Source organism: Alternaria atra, assembly GCF_907166805.1.
Source record: "Alternaria atra isolate CS162 genome assembly, contig: 24, whole genome shotgun sequence".
In the NCBI taxonomy this organism is placed as follows: domain Eukaryota; kingdom Fungi; phylum Ascomycota; class Dothideomycetes; order Pleosporales; family Pleosporaceae; genus Alternaria; species Alternaria atra.
The window spans coordinates 122,886-138,500 of record NW_025091322.1 but is presented as its reverse complement, the minus strand read 5'-3'; the positions used below and the strand labels follow the sequence as shown (position 1 = coordinate 138,500).

General features: G+C 50.0%; 3 protein-coding genes across 3 annotated transcripts; all 3 read left to right on the top strand.

Annotated features, from left to right (window-relative positions):
* Nucleotides 1–675: 675 nt before the first annotated feature.
* On the top strand, nucleotides 676–3,034 carry ALTATR162_LOCUS4999 (uncharacterized protein; the record flags this gene model as incomplete). The annotated part of the gene is made up of 3 exons (XM_043312615.1): nucleotides 676–978; nucleotides 1,026–1,273; nucleotides 1,321–3,034. 3 exons carry the CDS (start codon nucleotides 676–678, stop codon nucleotides 3,032–3,034), a joined length of 2,265 nt encoding a protein of 754 aa, XP_043168550.1.
* A 2,040-nt stretch (nucleotides 3,035–5,074) lies between these two features.
* Nucleotides 5,075–7,036, top strand: ALTATR162_LOCUS4998 (uncharacterized protein; the record flags this gene model as incomplete). The annotated part of the gene is made up of 5 exons (XM_043312614.1): nucleotides 5,075–5,194; nucleotides 5,280–5,792; nucleotides 5,835–6,115; nucleotides 6,166–6,421; nucleotides 6,476–7,036. The coding sequence occupies 5 exons, from the start codon at nucleotides 5,075–5,077 to the stop codon at nucleotides 7,034–7,036; spliced, it is 1,731 nt and encodes a 576-aa protein (XP_043168549.1).
* Nucleotides 7,037–9,740: 2,704 nt separating this feature from the next.
* On the top strand, nucleotides 9,741–11,023 carry ALTATR162_LOCUS4997 (uncharacterized protein; the record flags this gene model as incomplete). Its single annotated transcript, XM_043312613.1, has 5 exons — nucleotides 9,741–9,745; nucleotides 9,803–9,819; nucleotides 9,904–10,174; nucleotides 10,225–10,928; nucleotides 10,992–11,023. The coding sequence occupies 5 exons, from the start codon at nucleotides 9,741–9,743 to the stop codon at nucleotides 11,021–11,023; spliced, it is 1,029 nt and encodes a 342-aa protein (XP_043168548.1).
* Between the last annotated feature and the right edge of the window lie 4,592 nt (nucleotides 11,024–15,615).

Here is a 15,615-nt window from a genome sequence, read left to right as displayed (position 1 = left end):
GCGTTAATGGCATAGTATGTCGGGTCTTCCTAGCCAATCACCTCTATCTTGGTATCGTGATCGGCATCGAGAGGAGCGTCGAGAACGCTGCGCCGCTCGCGCTACGTGGCACGATTACAACGAAACATCGAACGTCTACTTCTCGATCGTTCGCGCTCAACGCGACGGGTATCCCGTGGGATGGCTACGATCTTTGTATTCGCATGATCCAGTCCCCCACAGGGATGTAAAGCGTTTGAGGCACTGAACTGTGGTCATGCATGTTATGCAAGCCAGCGGACGCCTGGATCCAGAGAAATACGAGATGTGTAAAGCAGATGTGGGGAGAAGAAGGGGGGATGCGCCCTCTAAGATGGCCACGTTTCCAAAATTTTCTGCGAAGTTGTTGGGACAGGGTGCTGCTGACTGCTTTCCTTTATTTTTCTAAGACAACTCGTGGGATAAGCAGTGTAACGCAAGATCTCGATAGTGTCGTCCGGATCCTTGGTACATTGCAAGAAACGAAGGTTTAATCCCGCGACCAACGGCTTGCTATCCATTTCCTTCGCATTCACTGCGGCAGCCTCTTTGGATCCATATCTAAGTCACCCTGTTGCTCATCCAACTATCTCTTCCGTACCACTTCAACTCAACTGTGCTATCTGCTTCGCCTACACAAAGATTCTGTTCACAAGTATGGCAAGTGACACGCCTAGCGACTCCGATTTTGAAGGCGTCGAGATGTCAACCACACCGACGGTGTCTATCGACCCTGACTCTGTCACTACAAGCTCACTGCACGCTTTACAGTCTGCAGATCAGCGCAAGGTTATGGATATCGTAGACAAGCTGCGACGTACAGGTCTCAGTGGCATTGTGGAACTACCCCAGCTTGTAGTCTGCGGCGACCAGTCATCCGGTAAAAGCTCTGTGCTTGAGGCTATCACCGAGATTCCGTTTCCTCGTAAGGAAAATCTATGCACGAGATTTGCGACTGAAGTGAGTAACATCTCAAGTTCACCAGGTATCATGCTAACGAAATCTAGATCATCCTCCGTCGTTCTGCATCGTCCACCAGCACAATCACGATCACTCCAGACAAGCTTCGCCCAAAGTCAGAGCAAGCCAAGCTCAAGTCGTTCAGAAAGTCCATGAACGACTTCAGTCAGCTCCCAGATGTGATTGAAGAGGCGACACAAGCCATGGGCCTGGGGGTCGTAGGTGGGATCAATTCAAGGGCATTCTCTCGTGATGTGCTGTCGGTCGAGATCACTGGTCCAGCCAGGCCTCAGCTGTATGTCCTTCCTGCAATATGCTAAACGTGTACTAAACGATGATTAGAACCCTTGTCGATCTTCCAGGTCTCATCCATGCGACCAACAAAGCACAGACAGAGACCGACAAAGAGCTGATCCTCAATCTGGTCAAGGAATACATGAAGAATCCGCGCACCATCATCTTAGCAGTGGTTAGCGCAAAGAACGATTACGCTAACCAAATCATTCTCGACCATTGCCGCAAGATCGACGAGCAAGGTCGTCGTACCCTTGGTATCATCACCAAGCCCGACTTCCTCCGTGAGGGGACCGACAACGAGCTGACCTGGATTGAGTTGGCTCAGAACAAGGACATTTACTTGGAGCGCGGATGGCACATGCTTAAGAATCGTGATGATAATCAGATGAAGTTCTCCTTTGAGCAACGCAACGCAGACGAGGACTTGTTCTTTAGCAAAGGTCGTTACGCGAATCTGCCCCGTGAGTGCGTTGGCATCGACTCCTTGCGCGAGCGTCTCAGTAAGGTGCTACTCAACCATTTGATCAAGGAGCTTCCTTCTCTGAAGGACGAAATGGTCAGCAAGCTTCAGGGTACTATTACAGAGATTGAGAAGCTAGGCGACAGGCGCAACACCACTCATGAGCAGCGCATGGTTCTGATGAAGATCAGCATGCGCATCAGCGACATCCTGAAATCTGCTACTCAAGGCTATTACGAGTCGCCGTTTTTCGGTTCAATCAACATGGACGCAGCTGTTGATGCATCCGAGAACATTCGCCGCTTTCGAGCCGTGATCCAACACCTCAACATCAACTTCGCCAACGATATGCGCTTGAGGGGTCATAAGTACGTATTCGGAGCCGGACCTGGTGACGAAGAACGAGAAATTGAAGAGGATGTAAAAGCGCAGGAAGAGCTTGACAATCTAGACGAACACCCGGGGCTCATGTTCCTTCCCAGGCCCACGAAGCTTACACGACGAGAAGCCATCGAGTGGGTCAAGAAGACTTTGGAGCGCTCCCGTGGCTACGAGCTTCCAGGCACGTTTCAGCCAATGCTGATATCACAGCTTTTCTGGGAGCAGTCCCAGCCATGGGAGCAGATCGCTTCCCAGCATGTTAGCACAATTGCGAGTGCATGCAAGGAGTTCATCGATACAGTTCTCCAAGATACCGCTCCATCTGAGTTCAAAGACAGGCTTAGAACTTTCTACGTAGATGGTGCTTTAACCCAGGCCCTTGCTGGCGCGAAAGAAGAACTGCACAAGATCCTAAAGGACAAAGCTCGCCATCCCACCACTTACAACCACTACTTCACTACCACCGTACAGAAGATGCGTCAACGCAAGCACCAGAAGATCACGAAGAAGGCTTCAGAAGTGTCAGAAGTCAGGACGTATGATCGCAACAACGACTTACATATTCATGTTGACCCTGGTAAGCTCACAGAGGCCATGAACAAAGCGATCGAGCTGGATATGGACGTCTTCTCAAGCTCAGAAGCTCTTGATACTGAGCGTGCGTTCTACAAAGATGAGATGAAATACTTCGTCAACGCCGTCACTAAGGCTGTCATTGAGCGTCACTTGGTCGAGCCTCTCCCTGAAATCATTCTTTCACCTCTGGTCGTGACGCAGATGACAGAGAAAGAGATCGAGTTCGTCGCTGCGGAGCCTCCTGAGATCACGCAGCAGCGCCTTCATCTGGATTCTAGGAAGAATATGTTGGAGAAAGGTCTAGAGACGTTCAGAGAAGCTATGGGTGGACTGAAGCGCTAGCTTTATCAAACGGACCCATCTGGTCTGGGAGTTTCGTATCGTAGAATATACTACGCTTTGCTTGGGGCAGATACGTGACTGAGAGACCCACCGGCATTACACTAGTATCCTTGATGCACAGCGGCCATCTCTGAGTTTGCACTTACCCCATAGGGCCTCTCATCCAGTGCGATCGACAGCTGCAGCCTATTCTAACACTTTCGATAGGCATCAGCTTATGGGAGAAGAGATCTAACGCGTTGAAAAGTAACGAATTGATATGGTCGCAGAAAGCCACTTCGTCGAGTTGTAATTCCTGTTAAATTTCACAACCTCGCACACCAAATCAAGACAAGAAGCACAACAGACCCAGGTCGTCGCCCCATGGAACGTTCAGTGGAGTGCGTATTTAGGCAACACATACACAAGAACCAGAGCATGGCGTAGTGAGGAAATTGGCGCCAGTTGCCGTAATGTATAGCAACGTGCAAAGTTCGACGAGTGGAGGTGGAACGGAATATTTCTCTGTGCATTTGCCACGCATTGCGAGCGGCACAGCTTCCTCAAAGCTCCTCGTAAAGCCGACCACGGTACCAAGATAGAGGTGGTGGTCTAGGAAGACTCAACGTTTTATGCTCGACATAGAGGCATGGGACGTCCAGGTTATCCAGAGTGGTGCGATCGGAAAGTTGGATCTACACTGGCTCCCTGGTAACGTCTGCAAGGTTTTCCCATAGCAGACACAGCTTTGACGCTAGCCTATTCTGGAAACTTAGAACTTCCAGGATCCACAAGGCTCCGCATTGGATCACCGTCGTCTGAGATAGTGATAGTTTCGAGTTCTGTGGAATCTTCGTACAGACTCTGGTTCAGCTCTGACTTTGAAATTGTGTCTGGAATGTTCACTTTGGACCGGAAAAGATCATTCAAACCTCTCTCATCATGTCTGGGAAAAAGTGGATCATCTTTCTTTCGAGCCTTCTGCAAGCTAGCATCTACAAGACGAATGCCTCTCTAACCAATCTCATAGCCGACCAGTTTTCTGCTCTCATTGATGGGTAGGATGAACCCGTAACGGCCACCCGGATGACAGTGCGAAAGACGTTTGCCGGGAAGTTTGACGCCATGGCAGTGTCACAATATGGGCAAATGACGTAACTTTTCGATGCAGTCCAGTAAAGCACATCGACTTTCGGGTACCGCGGTATGCTGGTAGACATGCTGTGTGTGATAGGAAAGAGAAAGAGTTCAATGCGCTTGTACGGTTTTATCCTGCGCATGTATGAGCCATGACCGTGGAGCACGTGTAGCAAGGTAAATGCCAGAGATGCCCAGAAAGGGAGGTAGTACAAGTGATTCGACGTAGACTGGATGACTGACCACTGGCTTTTATCGTAAGCCTCCAACATACGCTCTAGCATCGTAAACATAAAAAGCAAACTGCAACGTGAAAGCCAACAGGAAAAGCAGTATCCACTCTTCACTCTACTATTATATCCTTCTACCACTACGCAATCTCCTTCCCGCAATTTGATTATCGATGCCAACAATAACGTGCCAGAGTTGGTCATCTCCCCCGCCGATGCTAAGGTATGTCGGATCTGGACCTGTAGAACCAGGGTCAGTATATACGATCTCTATACCCTTGCTACTACATAATTACTTGAAACCTGTATTAAAACACAATTATATACAAAATTGTGCAGTGTCTGGAGAGATGCGGCTATTGCGGCATTATATAGATCGGCGATGTACATCTAGAGGTGCATAATCGTGTCATCAGATGATTGGGCAGTTCCTTGTGTTGGTGGTCAAACCATGGATTCTCTGCAAGCGCACCGGGCTGTCTCTAATTCGGTTACTCTAGATGCACGATTACCTTCATACTCTAGCCACTCCCTCTCACATCGTGTTTTGGTTCCTACAGTCTTCCTCATACATTGTACTGCGCTCACTTCCGCTGTGCCTATTCAACGGATCGTAGTATCTGTATTGCCAAATCGCACCACGCAGCAAGTCATCCCGATCGCGTCACAAATTCTCTCCCACTTGATGAACAAGATGACCGCCGAGATTTCCGGCCTGTCGACCTTAGGCAATCCGCTACTTTGTTCCAATACCAAGCAGAAGCTGTGTCAGGCAAATGCTGCGCTTGTATGTAGTGGCTGCAACATGGTTCAAGTATGTCTGTCCTCTTTCTAGCACATTTTTCGTGATCAAATAACACGTTTTTGTGACCCTGTTTGACCTACTGACGCGAGAACAGTACTGCTCAAAGATATGTCAGACTGCAGATTGGTCTCATCACAAGAAAGGTTGTAAATCCCCCTTCATAAAAGGCACCTGGGAGCCCGAGTGGTATCGCAGCGGCCGTCAGCCTGCTTTTGTCGGCGAGGGCTCCCCACTCGCCATGTTCGGCAACAAGAAGTATCTCTGGGGCAACATGCCTGCTCTCGACATTCTGCAGCTTCAACACAATGAAAGCAAGAGCTGTGAAACGAGTCAAGACTTCAACCTTCTCTTTGCCGCGTCGGGCGATCTTCGAAATGCCCTCAAAACTATCGCTGGGCTGCCAAAAGGATACAAGGGTAAGTGCGTTGCTGTTTTGAACGACATGGATTTCATCATCGTGGCTCGCAACGCCATCATGCTTCTCATTGCGCTTCAATTTGAACCAGACGTTGCAGTACCGATGATCATCCATTTGTGGTATTCAGCGCTACTTCCTTCCTATATGATGCAGGCGATCCAGACCAGTATCCTTCCTATGGTCGAACATGTTTGCCAAAAGATCAAGACCAAGCCCGGTGGTGCACTCTAGGCAAAGACATTTGAGATAGGTGGCCGAAAGCTACGCATTACGCTGAAGAAGGAAGAATGGGCTCGCTTGGCGAGGTTTTGTCAGGTTCCGGAAGGATTGACAGCAGACGCTGCCCAACAGATTCGTCACCGTATCATGCTGGCTCCCGAGAGGGTTGACTATCGTGATCGAGCTCTGCTGAACATGCCTGCTGGTGTCCGCCAAGGCGAAATGTACTTTCGCCACACAGGTGTCTTGCTGCCTTATGGTTGTTCCACCACAGACTTTGACACACCTAACCCGTAAGGATTCTCTGACAGTATGAAACTATCAGGAACTGACATCAACCAAGCACGCTATTTCCTTCAGGTGACTGGCCGATGAAAGACAACGCTAGTCCTCGCGATGGTTGGCTTTTTGATGAGTATATGCAGGATGCTCCAGCTGCGAAAGCAGATGAGTTCGGTGCTATCTTCTTCCACATCCGAGGACTATTTCTTGAGTTCTGCAGCCGGCTACGGAGCTCTAACATCTCGTTTCGGCTGTTTAACATGGATGCCCGAGATTTAGGACACTATCTCGATGACATGAAGTTCGACCGTATCGAGGTGAGACACACGCTTATCGGTCCTCGCCGTATATCACCATTGACATCTGCATAGATTTCCAACATATGCGATCGAGGCTTTGTTGGCCCGCACACTTGTCTCCAGGTCTTCTCGCAACTCCTCAAGTCGGCTTCACAGAACCCAGAAGCCACGCTGCTTATGCTCTTCATCAATGCTGCCATAGAAACTGATCACACAGCAAACCCACAAGGAGACGTACAGTCGATGGTATCAGCGATGAACCGCCTCGAAAAGTACATCCCGATCGACAAATCACGAGTGAGTCTTACTCGAGGTAGAATGAACACGGGTGCACATCCTGAAGTAGTCTTGCGTACTGCCTGCTACGATATGTTCAAACCGTGGGATAAGTACTTCGATATGTTCATGAACGAGGGCAGAATTACCCAGTTCGCTACGCTGTACGGGATGGCTATCAAGAAGAAGCACACCATTGTTCAGCCTTGGCCGTATAAGATTCGAACTCGGACCACCAAAAAGGAGTTCGATGTTCTGCGCGCTGGGAGTACGACGGGGTTCGAGCGGTATATGGAGTTCCAAAAGTTTGAAATCATCGCCGACGACGTGAGTGTTGGGTTTGCTGGCATGCAGTAGTAGGATGGAGCTGTACGCGATATGGCTGATAAGCTACTAGCTGCACGCGGCGCAGGCCAAGTTGGGCAGAAGTGGCCAGCTAACTTTGTTAAGCGTACAGACAGTCTTACGACGCGTTTTAATCGAGCTTACGATAGACAGAGAGCTCTGTGCGAGGATCCTGTATCAATCAAGAGCTAGTTTAAGCTCGTAGAGCAGACAAAAGCTAAGTACCAGTGAATGACATGGATACTTTCTCCAAGTGCTCCATCCAGCTCCATCCAGCTCCATCCAGCTCCATGGATATCCATGGAGCAAATGGATCTTGGCGGATGGAACTCCATTCCATCCATGTCATTTACTGCGCGTGGGTGCATAGCGCGCCGATTGAGTCCTTCGTCTGCACGCGACGCGTGCACAGTCGGCAACAAGCAATCTGGATTGAACGGATTGATTGACTTGATTGGTTTAACCAATCTAATCAATCCAATCCGTCGCTTCTTGAATTTGCTCCAATCCGCAAGCAAATCAATCTTAGACCTTCAGATTGATTGATTAGATTGGTTAGATTGGTCACATCGTTATTCCAGGAATGTAGATTAAGATCGAGTAGTCCGCCTCCATTGACTGTGACATCACGTGATGATAAGAAAGTCACGTGCATATAAGCCGATGAAACAGCTTATCATGAATTCGGCATCTGCCTCGGAGATTCGATAACCCCTATGTATAAACTAACCAATCAAGTCAATCAAGTCAATCTGAGCTACTTCAAAATAGCTTCAATCAATCCACAATCAATCAGCAGCTAGGCTGCTGACAATCAAGTCAATCGACGACTCTGAGATTGATTGGATTGCTTGTTGCGGAGTCTATGTTTATACCACAGCCGACAAGCCGACGAGTCCCTTACTCAAAACCAACAAGGCAGCTCCTTAGTCTCTTCTTTCGCTTCCCTGAAATTGGAGCCCGTGTTGACGCAGGTCGGGCCTTTGCTAGCTAGGTTTGCCTGTATGTGCGGTTGTACATTCACCAGTCAGAAAGCCCTCGAACAAGAGAAGAGACGCTTTGCGTGGCTGGAGAAAGGAGAAAGGAGAAAGGAGAGAGAAGATATTTAAGACGCCTCGACCGAAGTATCAAGAGGATGAGTACTTGCGAGATATCTGCGCAGCCCTCGCACGGCAGAATTGTGATGGAAGATAGTGGAGAAAGAGGTCCGGATAGGCACAGGTCCACAGATGGTATACACCTATAGGGCTGCACAGTCACTCTACTAGAATATTTATGCAGCCGCATACGACTTGTTCTGGAGGCTATGAGCAGGTGACTCAACTGTTGCGCGATAATGGCGCGGTCGTATGCAAACGAGCTTGTTCTTAGTGTCCGTAGCAAGTCGCAATGCAAAGCATCCGCCAGCGAAGCTGAACAAGATGCACATAAGATGCACGAGTACTTGCACCACAAGCGAGTCCAGGTCTAGAGGAAGGTTTCGCCCTGGGCCGCTATTGTTGTGAAAGGGATCTTGGCCTTTGGTTGGTTGTTAATATACGTGCAGGCTGTAGAACATACGTCTCTGAGAGTCGTTTCCAGGTACGCAATTGAGAAGGGGAATCGCGGCATATCGTGGGATGTTGAAGTCGGCCGCATAATTCGGGTCCGGCATGCCACCATGGGTGATAGTGCCGTTGTGAGCAATTGTGGTCAGCGGCCCGTCTTTGACATTCTGTCAGGCTGCTTTTTTTAAAGACACAGCGCTTGCTTCGGGCCAAAGTTCGACACTGCAAGGTAGATGCGTGGCTCAGCAGGGACCCGGAAGGGGAGACGATGCCGAACCAGTCTGTGCGCCTCTACCAACCGTCCCTTCGCCTGCCGCTGGCGGTCTTTGAAGGCGTCCTTCTTTGTTTACCGCTTAGACATGCCAGATTGCGATTGCATGTTGAAAACAATTAGGGCGGCAAGGGCTTGACGGGTGACGGGCGACGAGATGACGAGATGACGAGAGGAGTCTGACGGAGCTCTGATATCGGAGACGAGCGCGGGGTGGGACGAGTGCGGGGTGGACAAGCGCGGGGCGGGACGAGCGAGCGCAGGGCGTTGCAGGCGGAGCGCGGACGCAAGGTGATGATGAGGGCGGAGACGAGAAGGTGAGGGCCGCAGGCAAAGTGCGACAGCGAGGCCGAGACGAAAGTGGATGAGGTTGCGGTAAGCCAGCGGGAGGTTTGAGGGCAAGCTGGGGCCAACCGCATCGCCCAAACAGCCAGGCTTCCCCAAGCTCCACGTAGGAGGTAATGACACCAACGATCGCTTTGTCAGTCGCGAGACCAATGAGCCATCATAGCCAGGCAAGAATGCGCCTTCGGCAGGAATAATTAAGGGGGTGAACGGCAACCATGCCGCGGTTTTACAGGCGAGGGTGCAGAGAAACCTTTGATCATAGTCGGGTTGGACGGAGATACTGTTGGCAAATAGCACCGAGCAGGACCTGGACTGGCTGGGGTAGACCCGAAAAGCACGCCACCGCTCATCGACGCACGGATCGCCAAGTAGCATGTCACTGACGCGAACCTCTCTGCATGTCTACATCTTCACTCACCGTGCTTTGTTACCTCGTCGATTTTATCCTTGGGTCAAACGGCTCGCAGTGTCATATAACACTGTATTTGCAACAGCGTTACCAGCGGTCAACTGCGCAAAACTCTGAACGCAGGGCACATCTGTGTACAGAATGAGGTGCATGCGACTTTTATGATGCATCCTCCATGAGCAATCGCTGACGCGTCCGCATAGTTTCTCGGATCCGCCTGGTATGCGCCCGCTTGAGCCTCACTGGTCTTATCCATTGTGCCGACTGGGTAATCAGAGGACTCTCAGCTAATCACTGCTGGAAGGTTCATCACTGGTAAACAACGGCACGGCCGCAGTGCAACTAGCCCCCTACACAGAGCTTTCATCCCATGATTCCGGAATGGACCAATATCAAGCTATCTCTGCCCAGGAAGAGTGTGCTAAATTCAGCCTTGAAGAACTCAGGTTGGCAGATTACGAACGGGGACATGCGCCATCTGCCAGGCAGAGAGATGGTTTAGCAATGCTCTCCACTCAACCCTTACAAAGATTGCGACGAACCGATGACAAGAAGCATAGCAGCCATCTTGCCCTGTATGTACCCCAACAGCCCTATCTACAGGTCTCAAGATTGATATGCGCAGTCTTACCGGCCCCACGATTGAAATCCACGTCGGCACAGCAACTCCTGTACACGGTTCTGCCGACCTTTCCGTCAACTGGTTCTTACCCAAGCGCTTGATCTCGCACCACTCACCTTTCCTTGCGGCTGCTTCTAATCGGGACTTCAAGGAACGTCGCAATAACCTAATCGAGCTCCCGGACGACAAACCCACTGTCTTTGCGCTTTTCGTTGAATGGCTGTACTACGGAGATTACACCATCGAACCACTGTCGTCATCCTCTCCCACTAGAACCGGTAGCGTTAGTATCGACGCCGAATGCTGGGTCCTTGGCGATAAGCTATTATGCACCGACTTCAAGAACCATGCTATGAGGCGTCTCTATGAACAACATACAACCAAGATCTTCAACAGGTCCATCTCGACGCACGATGTGCAGTTCGCGTGCGACAACAGCGCCAAAGCCTCGAAGCTTCGAGAGCTGTATGTGGGTTTGACTGCTACAAATTTCGGGAGACAAGATCGCGTTAAAGGAACCGTGGAGGAATGGGACGAACTTCTTTTGAACCAATCCGATCTGAGGCGACTGCTCTTGCAGAGTCTGCGTTCGGACGCTGCTGAGCGGAACTTTGTGAAAAGCGAGGAGCACTACCTAGAAGACGGCGATGCTCCTCTCCGATCTCATGATACTTCTTCTTCCCGTTTCCAGTTTGTCCATCAACCAAGTAAGTTACTTGCTTGACACCAGAGCGCTAGAGCACTACAGTGGGCTAGACTAAACTAGTTAGAAACTTCAGCACCGTTGCGCGACACTGGCTAACAGAGTTGGCAACAATCAAATATATTTGCAAATATAGATCGTCGTCGGCGCCAAGACTCAAATCAATCAAGTCAAATACGGCGTTCTTGTAACTGCGAACAAGTCAAGTTTTATAGCCGTATTGATTGACTTGATTGCAGTTTATTTGGAGTTTTGCGTGAGGCCGTTGAGTTAGCTGGGCCAGCGATCTCGTGATAGTTTTTTGGTGTTGTAGTGCAGTTAGTAATCAATCAGAACCTCGTTTCTCGGTCAGTTCGCTTGCCGTCCGATCTCTTCAACTACAACAACACGTTGATAACTCGCAACCTATCTCTTTTATGTATTAGTATCGCTGTTATCGCGCGTCCTAGTGTAAAACGACGCGCTCTTACGCATATTAACGCTAACACGTGCCCGTCAAAACAGCGTGGACTCCTCACGAAGGGCACCATAACCTGATCACGCGATTACGGCTGTATATATACTTAATTAAGCTACTTATCCCTATCACGAAACACCAGCTTGGTGTAGTTGCTCGCTCCTGCTAGACGGTGAGTTGTATATGAGAGTTTCGCCGCTCCTGTACACCCAGCACCTCTGGGTGATCCTTTACTAATACGAAACCGCGTTACGCAACCTCTATAGTATACTAGATGGCGACTAGAGTTTTTTTTTGGGACCACGATTGGTATACAACTCGATATATGGGTATATTAGGACGGCTGCAATTTCGAAACACGCCTACGGACGCTATTATATGCCTCTTTTCTGCTCCAACTCTAATACAATTACCCGTCTAAGATCTCACTATACCCACAGTCCGCAACAATCAATTCAATCTGGACTCTGTCAGAGACCCACTTACCTATCTAGGTAGGAGTTAAACTTGTATAGGAAATGACTAGGCCTCAAGAGGTAATCAATCAAGTCAATCTGAACCTTTTAGGACCCACTTAATTGATTGTTGCGGAGTCTGACTATACCTGCCCAATCGGGTAATTGAAACTGCAAGTATTTGTCAAATAACGAATTAAATATGCCCGTTTCGGCCACCAAGTCAATCAAGTCAAGTACAACACCAAGAAAACTCCAAACAAGCCAAATACGAGCTTCATATTTGATTGACTTGATTGTTGACAACTCTGCTGGCTAATCACCTCAAGACGAGCTGCTTACGTCGAAGCAACCGGTTGAACCGGTCAGTCCAGAGGGTCTACAGTTGATTAGAGCCCTGATGTCAACCAAGTAAGTTACTCGGTTGATAGACACACAGGCTTCCTGTTTCGTAGTTTGGAATTTTGGTGATAGCGAACCGGTTCTTGATAAGGTGCTCAAACAGCAGGCTCGACAACAAGATGTTCCTGACAGAGCTCTAAATGTCTTGCTTGCGTCTCGTGTCATCACTGCAAAAACTGCTGTATAATCTTGCGAGTCAATCGTAGAGTAAAGCAAAGTCTAGCTATATCTAGAGCTTCATATAACCGTTCCGCAGCATTCCTCCGCATCTACAAATCCTGCCGAGTTGCAAGTAATATCTTCGTCAAAAGCGCTGGCGCGGCAAGATGCAATGCCCGTATGACGTGCCGATGGAAGATATGGTATTGGGTCGAAATAGTGGTTCTTGTCATTCGTTGTACGCACAGTCCGCAACAAGCAAGCGATAGACAGATTGATTACCGTATTGGGCATGGCACGAGCCAGACAGTGGTCTTTTTACGCCTAATGCGGTAATCGATCTGTCTATCGCTTGCTTGTTGCGGACTGTGGTTGTACGGTGGGGGCAATGCGTTATGTAGTGGCACCTGTTCCTTGTATTGCAGCAAGGGCGTCTCGATTTTTGTCATAGCGGCCTGTATTTGAAGAGTCTTTATGTACAACTGCAGGATTTTCGTATGGTCAGACCATGATTTGCCCTCGACAGTAACGTCTTTCCATGCTCTTTGTCCGAGAGAGTCTTTAGTCGTCTAAATAGCTTGCGTGAGTTTGTCGCACGCCTGCGGGAATAGTTAGACGTGAGTGATATACTGGCTGAACTACCTCTAAGCATTCAGAAGCTGGCAAACTCGCATGTCGTGACCGAACGAGTGTGGGGCTCTGTAAGCAAGGTGTGATATTAGTATTGGGTCTCTTGTATGAGCGTATCGTTCTGCGTATGTACGAGTATATGTCTAAGCTCAAAAGTAACGTGTTTCACCAGTCCTCGGCTCACCCCACCAAAGTCAAAGCGACGCTCGACACAACAACGACAATGCCACGAAAACGACGTCCTCCGCAGCCCCATCGCGAAGACAGAGTCCTTCTAGCATCTCGTGCGCTTTGAACGAAATGCGTCACAAGCCAACGTCAAGCTGCCTCGCCATACGGTACTCCACGAACAACGCTTCGAAGCCGCTGTCAGCGTGTGCCTACGATTAGAGGCATGTGTAAGGCACGCGCCGAAATGAAATAGTTGTATCAAGAGCTGTATGATTACTAGATGAAGCACGCTCAAAATCCCTCAAGTCAAACCCATCCGCCAAACCGATGACTTCTGCAATGATGTTGTCCACTCTCTCGCTTAGGCTACATGGGTGTGGTTTGGGTAGACATTTGCTATTCGAACTATCATTTCGCAAGTCATACCATACAGGGGATTTAATATCCTGCAGTTTTGCATACGTCTCCAGGAATCCTAGTCCGTAGCACGATGCCGTTGGAGAATCTGTTGGCAGTCCTGCTGACCAGTGGTGTATTCGGTTTTGAAAACCCCTGTCAATATTCTCAATATCTTCAATATTGAGGAAATATTGAGAATATTGACAGGGTTTTCAATACCGAATACACCACTAGACCTGATAGCAGGTGCTTGGTTCATTTATCCGACAATGAGTTGCATCGTTGCAGATGCATACGAACCACGCGGGTTCGCCAAAACCCCTAGGCTCCGGTAGCGCGGGGGGAGATTGATCTTGGGCCAGATACTCTGCCTTCTCAGGATGTGCAGATTGTTATCGAAGCGCAAATGGCTAGCAAAAACTACCAGGATCACAGACCTCTGTGCAGAAGTACTTGGCTGCAACAGGCATCTTTCGGAAGGAAGCACCAACCGCCGTGGAGTGGAACTGAAACACTGGCTTCGTCCAGGATAGCAACCCAAGAGACATTGGTGGTCATAGAGGGTGAATCTGACGACGAAGACAAGAAAGGACGCACGACATACAGGCACACGCCGACGCCCACCAAGAAAGTGCTGCAGCTCCACGAAAGGCTCAGCAAAAGAGAGAGAGCGCGCTGCTGGTGCAGCTGCGGACTGAGATAATCGGCCTCAACGACTTTCTCTTCAAACGACACGTCCCGACCGTCACTACCCTCCGCTGCAGCTGTGGAGAGAGACGACAGACCGTCGCTCACGTCCTCCTCCGCTGCAGCAAGTACAGGGACCTCCGAAACCGCATCTTCGCCAACTTATCCGGACGACACAGCCTCAGGACCATCCTGAGCACGCCACAGCTAGCCACCAAAGCCATCGAGTATATGGAACAGACGCAGATCCTTGGGCAAGTGGGGATCAGAGATACGTAGACGATGCCGAGCGCTGGGGGGAGACTGTAGGTACAGCGGACGCGACAGACGAGGCAAAACGCCTCTAAGAGCCTAGAACCACAGTATACAGTCAGTGGAACCGTTATCTAGATGGCCGGGCAAAGCATATGTAGATAGTGGTTGAGGGTAAACGGCAGGTTTTCGGAGACAGCTGGTCCTCTTCGAGGGATGAAGTGGGGCGGCGCGGATCAACGTCCGCACCGCGTCCGCTGTCTGCCACGCCTGTCAACCGGGCATAGCTGCGGACTTCGCGGCTGAAACCGTGTAGGAATCCACCAACCAACCTGCCAACCAGCAGTACGCGGCTGAAACCTAGTAGGAATGAAACCAAACCAAACCAAACCAGAGGCCTGCCGTATCTGGCTTCTATCTACGACTATGTACATCTCGTCTCTAGAAGTGACGTGTTTGCCTGTGTTTGTGTTCCTCGACCTTTCTTCCTGTGTAAATGCCGTATTCGAAGCCTCATGTGTGTAGCGTTGTTTCAAGGCTCGTAGAGGCACGGTTGCCTCATGCTTTGCGACCGCAATACCTTCAGTCTCCCCCTAGCGTTCAGCTGTCGTGTGTGCTAGCTTGCCCCGATACCCCCAGGGCCTGGAATGTGTTCCCCAATCTCCGATGTTCTTCAAGTGTTGTGATGCCGTCCACTAGGTTCCTATGCGGCTGTGTGTTGTGGTGTAACCTGCCATCGGGCGCAGCGGCAGCAGCATTTCGTCGCGACGCAGCTCCACAGAAGCGATGCTCCGCTCGTGCGAGTCGTCGAGTCTACTGAGCATGAGAGCTCTTGCGCGAACATCTTCAGACCTTGTCGGGTTGTGTCAAAGGGGCACCACTCCCTCAACACGTGGGGCGACAGTGGACGAGGCTGTCTGGTGATCAGTAAGTATGTTTTGGCACCGATGGTAGCATGCCGGGGTGTCTGTGAAGAGATTCGCGTGAGAGGTGATGCTGTTCAGCTCGGGAGCTCGTCGATGCGGGACGTCGCAGACATTGTCGGTTGGTGATGGGCTGACCAGGAAGCCCATCGGTGA